Consider the following 13,015-nt stretch of genomic DNA (forward strand, 5'->3'; position numbering starts at 1 on the left):
CCTGTGTCTAGCCAAGTGCATCAACCTGGACTACATATATATGTATATACACAGGGTTTACCTCTAGCTTCAGTGAGTAACACGAGGACGCTCGTGCTCTCAGCAGAGTATTTGGAAAAAGTGTGAAGGCTGACTCGAAGCCTCTGCATGCTTGGGAAACAAAAATGTGGGTTACCCATAAAGCTATGTACATATAACATGGCGTGCAGTTTCTAAGAAAAGAAACAAATAAAATAGAAGACTCTACGTTTACGAACAATACAAGAAACAAGCGAGCACTCGAAGTGCAACACATAACAGTATGTGCAGAGATCACAAGGAACACCTGTATTGCAATACGTTTGCACCCACTAGGGACACTGCTGTCATTGGCACCGATATTAAGGAGCATGGAGTTAGTGCGCTCCTTTAGGTGGTCTGAAGTTGCTCATAGCCTAAAGCACATATCCATTCCCCATATGCGATCAGTGTGAAAGTCCTTCACAGAAATGGCACAATGTTAAGGTATTGCTTTGAAATTCCGTTTAAAATCTTTTACGTTAAAGTGAGAGTAAGCCACTCGGAAAGGCATCTGTAAGTACGGGCTAAAGCGGCCGGAGTACGTCTATGATACACCACATGCTCACACTCCACACTACTGTTAAGTGTCGCCAGCCTTCACATGTAGCAAAAAAAGAGAAAGAGAGAACGTGATAATACAAAAAAAACAAAAAAAACACAACTAGTAAGCTTGTTAAGAGACAAGGTGGTCACTTCTACACACATCTTCTTCACACTTGTGTGGTTCGATGTGGCTTGTCCTCACTCTTAGAGCTGCCCGGGTACGAAGCGTTCTCAGCTGTGGCTATATGTTTAAGTTCCGAGGATCCTACTGTTTCATGCGACAACTCGCGCTTGTCGATGCCATTTCGTGCCTCTAGGTTTTCGTTTTTCGCCGAGACCTTGTTCTGGGAATCGGCACTGCCACCGTTCTGCTCTGGCCTGCTTCTTCCGGTGGCATCCGACTGTTCCTTCCGTTCACTCCTGCTGCTCTTGTCGAGCGTCTCTTTGCGTGATGAATCTTTTCGATCTGACCTGCTCGTTTTCTCCGTGGTTTCTTTCATCGCAGTACTCCGCGATGCAGACATTGAGCGTGTGCTAGCCTGCTTGTCTGCCTCTTTGCTCTTTGATGAGCTTTTCCGAGTGTCCGACACGTGCTCGACACCAGCTGGCGCCTGGTCCAAGAACTGGTGGCCCGACATGTTCTCGTGTGTTCGCTGAGAATCTGAGGATCTGCGAAGACCACACAAACTTTACAATAAGTTGCCCTTCGTGACAACAATGAATGCAACAAACAACAAGCGCTACTGAAACATTTTGGGCCCCACAGCTGCCGCCTTAAACCAAGTACTGCTCTACAGCATGTCTTAAAAAATGCCAAAGAAAGCAAAGCTTCTTTTGTTCTAATGACTCTACCACTCACCACAATGTTCTGCAATAAAAATATGCTTGATAAGGCATGGAACGGACAAAAATATAATACGAGTAGCAATGGAACTTTTTTTAGCTTTAGCCGCTACTCATTATGATAAATTTGGATGGGACTGACAAGGGTTTACTTGACTGTCTATCAGGTAAAGTGAATTGCATTGCATTTTAATGGATTCACATATGTATTGCTAAATGTTTCAGAAAAAAATTATTGAGCAAATGTGGCCAATTCACAAAAAAAAAAGAAGACTTGAAAGCCTATGATGTCACATTAATAAAATTTGCACTTCTTTCCTTTATTCATAGAGAGAGAGTCGTTATGGCAGACTTGATGCCTTCAGGTACTATGCGAAGAATTATTAATTAGCTGCCATCTTCTAATAGGATCATGTGCTATGTCACACCAACACGTGGCACTGAATCATGCTCCCACGTTTATTGCACATACATACTCCATAAAGTAAATAGAGTGATGACTGCCACCGTAGCTTAGCAATAGAGCATTGGACGCATTGCGTTATTCAAAGATCGCAGGTGCGGTTCCTGCCCACAGTAAGTTATCTTTTCATTCACTTTACTTTATTCACATTTACATCACAATTAGTTCTAATAACATTTCCTGTACTTTTGTTGGCATTATTGTAAGTTAGTTCTCATTAATATAGTCTCTAACAAGGGAAACAAGATCTTGAATTTGCACTTATTTCTTTCTGTTATGTCACATTGACCTTTAGGCGCTTCAGCTTTAATACAGAATTCAAATTTAGACAAGCCTTTGTAATCTAAATTACCTCATGGTACTATAACTAACTGCTATCAGTTCTCATAGGAAAAATTTTTCATTATGAACTTGTTTTAAAGTAAGTCTCATTCGTATCTAGATCATCAGGAAGTCGTATCAGGAAGTCGTATCTAGATCATCGCCATCAGTACGTCCAGATTGAGCATTACCGTTCAGACTTAAAACACATCAGCAGAGGCGTTCCTCAAGGTAGTATTCTCGGCCCATTTCTTTTTATAGTTTACATCAATGACCTAGTAAATATCTACAGTGATGCGAAATACGTTATGTACGCTGACGACGCTAGTCTATTTTTTTCGTCACCTGAACTTGGTAGCCTTCAGAATAACACCAGCACTGCTCTAAGGGCGCTCCAAGAATGGTCAGCAGCAAACGTTTTGCAAATTAATACTAAAAAGACAAAAGCCGTGATTTTCAGACCAAAATCTAAACAGATAACCTGCGATCACATCACCCTTCTTTACACAAATGAAGAAATAGAAATAGTGAGTAGTGTGAAAATACTGGGAGTTACCTTCACACAAAATATGCTTTGGGATTTACACATCGAATCAGTTTTAGGCAAGCTATCTCGTGTGGTTGGTATGATGGCGCGTCACAGATTGATATTACCTTTTAAAATAAAGCTTCTTGTTTACAATGCGCTCTTTTTTTCTTTCTTGTATTATTGTTTTTTGGTATGGGGTACGACGACATATACAAATCTTGAAAGACTTCATGTACTGCAGAAAAAATTTCTGCGGGCGCTTTTCAATGTACCCTACAATTCCCATACTTCAGATTTATTCTTGAAGGGAAATGTCATCCGCGTGTTTACTTTATACAATTACAAGTTAAGTATAGCGTTCAAACGAGAGATAAAAGAAAACCTAAAGTTTTTCCACGAGTTATCTCATCTTGCCAAAAACACCCATTCATACGGCACTCGTTACATAGAACAGTGGAAGGTGGTCACTGCGCGGACAAGCTATTCTACGCAGAAGTTATCATACACGCTGCCAACCCTTTTAAATTCATTTCATAAATTACACATTGAATTGAAAATAACTTCTGCACGAACACTGCGCGAGCATTTCATCAATTCATGCTAACATAGTAAATAGTGTAAAATATTGCTTTTTTTCATTCTTCCTTACTGATGTGTTTTTTTTTTTTTTTTTAGACATATCTGTATTCCGAATATGTGTTTCTTGTGATTTTTTTTTTTCTCTTTATGTGAATGTTTGCCATCGCTGCCTGCACTGTAGGGGTGGCTGCGGGCCTCTGTCAAGTTGCTTGTGCTTTCAAGCAACTTTTACCCGCAGTCTCCTCCATCGCTGATGGAAATAAAAATTATTATTATTATTAGTTAAGAGACTAAGTAATAATTGCTAACTAATCATAGAATAGCTTCATTAACGGAGTTGATTGCCTCATGAATTGACTGCCACAAATGTTTTTAAAACCGCTCAAGTAACAGTGTTTTGATGTAAGCATTTCGTTTTTCTCCTTTTGTACCAATCAACGTGCTGAAAGCGACGGAGACGTGGGTATGGGGGAAGACAACAAAGAGGCAAGAAATTACATCCACCCGTCTGCATGCATCATGACCATAAGCACTTCTTTTTCTCTCTCTTTTTCCCTCTAATGACGGATAATTTTCAGCGTAATCGCAGGCACACAAGCATGCGCCAGCATCTCGCAGCGGCTGCGATAATTATGTAGCTGGTGAAGCTCAAACAGACTTTGGGATGATGGCACTTGGGCTAACGGCATCATTTCTCGACAGATGAGCGAGCAATATCTAGCTGACTTTTAGAATTAACTACAAACTCCAGACTGCATGCTGCACTACAATATTTTGCACGAGTGTTCTCAAGAGCCCTGACTACCATGTAACGTTGCAGCAATAGTGCATGTAACAGGTGTACATAGCCATCGGGCATCAGAACATGCAACTATTACAACGACTTCCTAGTTTAAAGCCAACCACCCATTACAGAAGGCACGGGCATTAGACAGTTATAGTATACCGGACTTATCGAGATAGTGGGATCAAAGTGCGCATGTGCAGTAATGTGCGTGACCCGTATTACTCACCGTACAGATGCTACTTTTCAGATTTAACATTATTGTGTTAGCGTGGCTTATGTAGTGTACATAGAACATGGCGATTTCAGGCGCCCACTTATAAAGTGATTTTGGCGTAGTTTTTGAAATAATCACTCCCTTCGCAGCAAACGACTGCTTAAAATGGCTTTGCTTGTATTCAGCTGGCTTCGATGACCGAGTATTAGGGATAAGTTAGCGTAGTTTTCGAGATAGCTTCCCTTTTCAAACATATCTAGGGAAGAAAAATGAAAACAAATTGGCAATATATATAAATATTGTTGTGTTTGGTGCATGGTTCATATTCATTTACTTTTACTATTGCTAAAAAAAAAGGACTTGTAAGATTGCTTGCTGTGGTGACACATGTAAACATTCTCGTTTTTTTTTCTTTATCCTGTTATTTAACTTATTCACCCTCTGCTACATGGTGCCACCGTCCCAGCAGGGGCACGTAAAGCAAGTAAACGTATAAGTCGCTTACCAGAATGAACGTTTGCGGCATAGCAACACTACTCTCTAACTACCCCTATCACGCTAATGATAAACTATGATTGTCTATTACTGTACATATTCCCTAAAGTCCACGTGGTGGGTGCAAAGCAACTTTGAGAAGATTTCAAGCACATAATTGTTCATGGTTTAAAGCATGCTACCCCTTACACTGAATGCAGCCATATGGAAAGATTTCACCGACACAAGCCGCCTGTCAACTTTATAGATCACATTGTAGTAATCCACAATTTGAACTCCTCGAGTAATATCATACATTAAAAGTATGCACTAAGTGGTTGAAGCATATGCACTAGGTCCAGATAATCGCGTTGAACTCGCAAAGGTGAAGCTTCAGGGTCCCCCAATACTCAACTTAAAAAAATGAATGGCGTAATGTAATACTTATGTTGATTTATAGAAGCCCTGAAACATTTTTTTGGGTAACAATATAATTAATTCACTGTAAAAGGGTATTACCTCACAAATTGAATGCCCAAAAAATTTTAAGAATTCGTCCAGTACGAGCTGAGTTACAAAGATTTGTCACACGCTGCAATCACATTCTCTCTTCTCTCGTCCTGACGAAAGTGCCGATAGCCGAGTAGAGAGGAATGGGAGGGCAAACAAAAAACGTCACTCGCGCCTCGTGACCTTGAGCATTTTCTTTCTTTTTTTTTTCTTAGAATACACGGCTTTTACAGTGCAATCGCCTGCGTGCGCGTGGACAAGTGACGGTCTCTCACGGCGACCTCTTTAACAACTGAGCGTGCCATGTTCAAATTAGCCAATGGCTGATAGATGGGCTTACTGGGCTTAATTCCTTGATTTGTCAAGAGAAGAAAAAGCTATTTCTAGCTGATTTTGATAATTTTTGTTGTGAATTGCAGGCCGTGAGCTGCGCTATATTAGTTGGCTCGCGTGTTGTCGGGAGCTTCTACTGCCGATCGGCAGCGTTTTCTGACCATGCTCAAAAAGTGTTGTAGGGCCCCTTTAACTTTGAAGTGGGGCTTCACAGCAGTGCGAATTTACCCTGGGTAGGTGTTTTCGTGGTATACCGTCTGTAACATCTACAGAAAGTTACATGCAGACCAATATGTATACATTTATTTGTTCCTCTCGAATACTTCGAAATTTCTAATAGTGTAAATTCGAATCGTCAAAGTGAACTCAAATCCTGTGATATTCATCTGCATATTTGAAGCACTTCAATATTAACACAATCCTAATCAGATGTGTAGTCATCGCTGTCATACCATGGAATCCCAGCACCTATTGTGGACAATTCAGATTATTTCGCATACGACTTGTGCACATCATGAGGTGCAAAACGAAAGCACATGACAAAGGAAGGTTATGTCACACACCAAATATAGCTGTGTCATGTCTTTGTTTGTGTGCCAGGGCTTGTGACCATAAGCTGCACAAATGGTGGTTTCAGCTGCACGCCAATAACGAAAAGTTACTAGGGGCTGCAAACTAGAATATATTTGGACCTTGAAGAAAAGCTTACAGACTTTCTTAAGCAACCCAGCGTAGATTGGCTTTGTCATGGTAACGGCATGCAATCGAGGCATCTTTAGAAGTGACATTGGAGCCAGTTTAACAGGTTCACAGAAGACTATAAACTGCCAGAAGAATAAATTTTTCATTCTTTGAAGAAAAATAGTGCTCGTCTTTTTTTTTTTTTTTCAATTGTCAATACAGAGGTTTGCCACAGTTTCATTGTTAAAATGTGGTGGCAATATATTTATGAGCATATTTATTTTGAACCTGCCAGGTCGAGCGCTCATCCGATTCGTCTAAATAGTCCACGTGAAGGCATAGTTTTCTATCAATTTGAGCCAAATAAATGCTTTTGCTAGTCATTTCTTCGCCACTGTGACAAAGTTCAATGCACTTAGCCTGTTAGCATATTTTCTTGGGGAGCGCTTCTGATAAGACGAGCAAATTGGAGTTTCCTATCTGTACATATACAGTAAAAGCTCATTAATTCGGATTTCACGGGACCGGAAAAACTGTCCGAATTAACCGAATGCCGAATTAAGGAATGAACAGGGAAAACAACATTTAAAATCAAGCTGCAGAAGCATACCTTTATTTGTTGAAGTATTTTGTAATTGTCATCTGCGTTTTCGCGCAAATTCCGGCTGACATCACAATTTTTCTTAACTGTTCCAAATGGCCAACAGCACGCAAGCTGTCGGGAGTGTTCAGGCAAGCGTCCTGTAATATTAACAGCGCCTCCGAGACTTCCCGTGAGGTGCGATGAGGTCGCGGCTGTATCTCCTCGCATGATTCTTCGTCAGAATCGTGGTCTTCATGGGCGCCCGTGACATCATTAATAATCTCTTGATCGGTCAGGAGACCACTCGTGGCGACACCATGATCAATCGCGATGTAGTCCTGAAAGGTCACATCTGTGGGAAGGACAGCATCGAAAGTCGGGCAGTCATCGTCAGTGGACTCGGTCGGTGGACTCTGCCGCTTTTTCGGCGTTGCCATCACTGTAGCGCACGATGGTAGCGACATGCGAATACGGTCACAATAGAAGAAAAAGAGAACTCCGCAAGAAGAGATGGTTCCGACACGACAACACAAGGGAAAAAGGCGTCGGAGGCGCTGAGTGGAGAACAAAGAAGACGCCGACGTTCGGTGACGCTGCGATCGCCCCCACTAGTTGATGATGGCGATGCCACTCAGGTTTCGGTTTCACTCCAGTGGTGGCAGCGCTGCTTTATCACACTTTTGTGTAGCAGCAGCCGTCAGCATTTGTCCGAATTAAGCGGTGCGGAGCCAAATTCCGACGAAATAACGAAGGTTTGGTCCCATAGATTAACATGCACTTTGGCCGGGACCAATAGAGCCGTCCGAATTATCCGAATTTCCTAATTAACGGGCGTCAAATTAACGAGCTTTTACTGTATACGCATAGGAGGGAACTCTTGGTGCAATAGGAGCTGTAATGCACGGTGCTTCAGCCAGCGTGGGAATGATGGGTAGCACATGGATTTGTCTAATCTCCGTTCTGTCTGCTCCACATGGCTTCATAGGGCGTCAATTCGCTTTGCCTCAAAAAAAAGTTGAGCAAAAGTTTCGCCGTTACGCTTCCCCACCTTCAGCGCCCATTCCAATCAGCTCACAATATTCACATTCGTCCATTCTTTTATTCGAAACAAAACCAAAACAACAATAAATAAAGCCCCGCCTGCGTTTGAAGCCGCAAGCACAAAGACTAGGCAAATCCATATACTACATATTCATCGTTCCCATGGTGTCTCACCAACACAGTGAAAGAGCCCCCTCTAGATAATTTTTGCGAAATTCTATGGAACAAGTGACTACACTCCTTCAATGGGAGTTCACTGTAATTGTGGGAAACTAGGTGGGCGATTTAAGGCAATGAATAAAATTCATTTGTAAATAGTCTGGACGGCATTCCAGTCTGCAACTTGGCAAAAATAACGGAAATGTTCAAAATAATGCAGCCAATAGATGTTATTGAGATGCCCTGAGCTGAAAAAGCTGCTGGAGTTGGCCGTAAAAATCGGTTTTGTCACGACTCCAGATTTTACACCTGTGATTTACACCACTCTTCATAAAAATGTGCCCAGTTCACCAAAATTCTTTGGTACATAGCGAATAAGTGAAGCTGTGACTCACATGGGGCTCTTCAAGTCCGTTCCACTAGCAGCTGCAGGGGCAGCCTTGTCCATGGACTCCTTGCGTGTGATGCCTTTGACGAGCTTGCGCATGCCAGGCAGGCCGTGCATCATTGCCTTGGCACCTGCAATCGCACCTCCAGCCACCTCTTCGCCTTCCTCCCTGATAATGCCCAAGAGGCCCGCGTCAGTTGGCAGTGGTAGGTTGTCTATATTGTCTTCTGGGATTGGAATGTCATCTGAAAGACAAGCATGGTACTGTTTCTCAGTGGTTTAAAAGCTGTGTTTGCACAAAATAGTCGCAGAGGCTTACGGCTGACGTCCTAAGCAGCTTTACGACAGCTGTGACTTGTACACGACTACTACACATCTCTTCAAGTTTTGTTTTCTTCTTTTTTTTTGGTACGTCTGTTAGTGTTTTGCGACTACTCCACATCTCTTCAAGTTTTGTTTTCTTCTTTTTTTTTGGCACGTCTGTTAGTGTTTTGCAAGTGTCCGTTGGCCACTTGAAGGGGGCCCTTTTATGGGCAGCTGCGATTGGCGAGCTTTCCATTGCGACAGGCACCAGGTCGGGACAAAGGAGGCAGCCCCGCTTTATTGCACCTTGCTGGTTCAGATGCAAGAGGGGGGAAACATGACACTTTGCGCATTCCTGTCCTGCAGGACACTGCTTCCCAAAATGTTCGACACTGCTTCCCCAAATGGCGAAGCAAAAGACCACACCCTTAGATTACGAGAAACCATTAGTGCACATGTGTTCGTTGTGTGTTTGTGTCGGCGTGCGCGTATGTGTGCTCGAACCTGAGGTCAGAAGAGCAGAGCAAAAAAGCGCGGGAAGAGCCAGAAACAGAGTGAGAACAGCGAGCGAAGAGGAGTCTGCGAATTGCGAGTGACGTGAGCGGCTGTGCATTGTGCGGTATTGAACAGTTGTGTGATTAATATTGTAACCAAGTTTGCTCTATTAAATACAAGCTTCTTTTTCATCTTTTAACAATGCGTGCGTCGTGTATTGCATTTTCCATCCTATTTTGGTTTTTACGGCCATCTATGCGAAACCCTAACAATTAACAAAAGCAGAATAGAAGACGCTAACAGATTTTACACGTGAACAACCAGTGTGTATTAAAACAGCTTATTCAGGACACTCTCTACATATACAGTCAAAATGTGCGATCACTATTTTAGTTTGGTGTGCGGCGCATTGCTCACGCACATATCGATACCTGCTTTATTTATAGAAACTATGACACACGCTGTTGAGAAGGATGGCTAAAGAAATGAGTCGCAGAATGCAGTGCAGCGTCGCACAGGTCATGCAGAAAAAAGAACAGTGTTTCGGTATACAGTCAACTGCCAATTTTTCGGACACCCGAATTTTCGAACATGCCCGATAATTCGGGCATCTTCGCGGCACCGCCAAGAGCCCCATAGAATCAACGTATAAGGAAGTCTGAAATTTCGGACGCTCGAACCTCCCGGAGTCCAATTTTCCATACTTTATGACGCGACGAAAGGTTGGAAACCACCACTGACCTCCAATGAAAACCACCACAACTGCGTCATACGCAATTACGATCGCATAAGTGAGCGCGCCAGTCTACTGTGGTGGCATCTGTTGCTTGGACTCTTTGATTGTTAGCGGAGAAACACACACGGCCTCCGAGATTCCTAACACTGGCCATGTTTATCGTGCAAGGGTGCTTCGCTGACAATTGAAACTATCCACCGTAAAATTTTTTGGCGCCAATAAAGTTCCTTTCGCTTTAGCGCTTGTACTCGTGCGTGCCACTCTGGCTTCCCGCGCAGCGCTTTCGCGAAGCGTTTCGCCACTTCGAACTAGAACTAACCGTCACACACAGATTAGGTCTGGCCACGCTGGAATCTTGAATGTTTACCAGCGCCACCTTCGGAGTACCCGAGGCACCGTCGCCTGCCGTCGCGCCGTTTTGTTTACGCAGCCCACATGGTGTTTGGCTAGCCTAGTGCATGGTTGTGCGATCGTGTGAAGTGTGATCTGCAACGCTAAGCCTAGGTGCTTCGACACTCGTCAACAAACTCCTTTGTTCACATCGTGAAGATTTCGCTTGCCTGCGATGGCCCCCACTCCACCTTCGTCGTCCTCGCCGATAGCATCGAAGCGCGGAAAACAGTACCGTCGGTTAACGATGGAGAAGAAAGCCACCGTTATTAAGTTAGTGAAGAGTCGCCGATCGCAGGCTGACGTGAGCAAGAAGTTCGGCATTTCCAAGCAGTTTCCCATTTCCTGAGAAACAAAGCCAAGATCTTGGAAGCGGCCGAAAAACCGTCTGGTGCCCAAAAGATGAATGCAATACAAGGTGTTCATCCGAAGCTTGAGGACGCTCTCGTCGTGTGGCTTAATTGCGGCACTCGCTGTCAGCTGCATGCATTTTTTTTATCGGCTCTATTCAGAGCCACCCCACTGATGCTTTGGCAGAGTTCCGGAAGTCTGGTACTTGGACCTTGACCCTCTTGATCCGAGAAATATCAATGAAATGGTACGTTTTTTGCTTGAATTGAGAAATATGAGCAAAATGGTGCGTTTTTTTTGCTTGCATTGGAAATTATCAGTAAAATAATGCGTTTTTTTTTCTTGCATTCATTTTTTCGGACTGCCCAAATTTACGGATGGTTTTTCGCTCCCTAGAGGGTCCGAAAAATCGGCAGTTGACTGTACGATATCACAGTGGTAAATACAATAGAGATGTATTGCTGCGCTTGGCTATCTGAGAAGTTCAAGAAACAGATCTTCTCCGCAATGCACCCTTTTCTAGAACGACTACCTCAGATTCATTCACATGCCAATAGAAAACAGCTGTTCGGCTTTGCGAAGCATCGCGCCTTGTGCAGCTGCCACGTCCGGATAAATTTTGCAGAGCCCGGTGCTCCATTATTGCGTTATTGTCAATTTATTGCAGCACAGAGAGGGTCACTAACCGTTTGGCGCTAGATGACGAATAAAAAAGCTGCATTTTAGGGGCGAAGCTCCTTATGGTGTCCCCCGTTCGTCTCCCATTATCGTTTGTAACTAATGGTTGCACATACCCGAGAGAGCGCGTATGTGCCACAGGAGATAGGCTTTTAGGGGTGAAGCTCCTGAAGCCGTGAGTCCTCGATGTATGTAGTAGGTAGCTGCCTCTCGTTTTGTTCTTGGAATGTCCACTAGATGGTGGTACTTGTGTATAATAAATATATGATGAAAAGGTGAGAGATGGTGGTACTTAGAGTCTTCACTAGACGGCCAGACAGATACACGGACGGACAGATCGAGCCACGGTTGGACGGACGTATGGATACACGAACGGACGGATGCTTCGCTCCACTAATCATCATTCAGTCCGCGGATTTGCTGCGATTTTTTAATCGGAAAGCTCCGCTGACAAGGGCAGCTCAGCCTCTCAGTGACCTATCTTTAAGGAGATACTACCAGACCACTCCGCAACGGTGCCCAACGAAACATGGCAGACGCACCCAGTGTTGCCAGATCAGAAAGCATTATGAATTTCTTCTATTAACAAATTTTTCCAGCATTATTGAGAGTCAGATCAGCAAGGTTTTACCGTATTTGAAGATGAATGCTTTTGTAATATGTATATGCGGTTTTCGCAGCATATAAATTTATGTGCAACTGATCGAAGGAAGGCAGACGATGCACTGAGCACAGGCCGAGCTCTGCAACTGACCTGGAAGCTTTTTGGTGCGGAAGGAGGCATTCGTGATGATGGCCTTTGAAACTGTAGTCGTAGAAGTGGTGGGCGAGATAGCAACACTGATGCCCATGGGGCCCTCAGCTGGTTGTCCACACTGACTAGCCATTAGCGAGTTCTTGACAGCACTTGTCACCTGCGAGCAACAGGCAAACATCAAAAGAAAGACCCTCACCAAAAAATATGAACCTTATTTGTGAGCCCTCAGCACCAGCTTAACAAATCACGTGACAATTGCAGCATATTGCGGAAATACACACTGCCAAGTTCTGAAAGCACTCCCAAACACATGTCAGTAAATACTATACAAAGCACAGCATTTTTCAAGCTTTCATATAAATATAAAAATATATGGAGTTTAATAGGCTTGTTCAAAAAGTTCAGGTTCGAAGCAAATAGTGATTCGGGTCAACAAATTTAAATCAAATTGAAATATTATATAGCACCCCGTCTAAAGAAAAATGTCACGATTTGTCATGATCCAACCAACCTGCACATTTTAAAAATGAACGCAAGGCATGAGCAGATGTCATTTTATTGGGTTTAAAGGAAGTGGAACCAATTTTGAATAGTAGCAGGACTTTATTTTCATTAGAATGCAAGTGGTAAGTCAAGAGACCAGACTTTACGCAAATGCCTATATTGTTCGTTATTTTCCTATCATGCCACTTTGATATATGAGCATGAATCAAAGGTTAAGGGGAGATGCAGGTTGAAAAATGCGAGTTTTCTTCAAAACGAATGATTTTTTATTTTCGCCTGTTTTTACAAGATTA

At 43.1% G+C, this 13,015-nt stretch overlaps 1 protein-coding gene across 1 annotated transcript in view; it reads right to left on the minus strand.

Annotated features, from left to right (window-relative positions):
* Positions 1 to 716: 716 nt before the first annotated feature.
* Hyccin (PI4KA lipid kinase complex subunit hyccin) overlaps positions 717 to 13,015 on the minus strand; it is a 69,651-nt gene continuing 57,352 nt past the window's right edge. Inside the window, exons 11-13 of the mRNA XM_037412204.2 lie at positions 12,216 to 12,375; positions 8,516 to 8,753; positions 717 to 1,272 (exon numbers count right to left, since the gene is read on the minus strand). Of these exons, the coding sequence (XP_037268101.1) occupies positions 771 to 1,272; positions 8,516 to 8,753; positions 12,216 to 12,375 (900 nt within the window). The 3' untranslated portion in view covers positions 717 to 770. The remainder of the gene's footprint in view (positions 1,273 to 8,515; positions 8,754 to 12,215; positions 12,376 to 13,015) is intronic.

This window comes from Rhipicephalus microplus, chromosome 1, assembly GCF_043290135.1.
Source record: "Rhipicephalus microplus isolate Deutch F79 chromosome 1, USDA_Rmic, whole genome shotgun sequence".
In the NCBI taxonomy this organism is placed as follows: domain Eukaryota; kingdom Metazoa; phylum Arthropoda; class Arachnida; order Ixodida; family Ixodidae; genus Rhipicephalus; species Rhipicephalus microplus.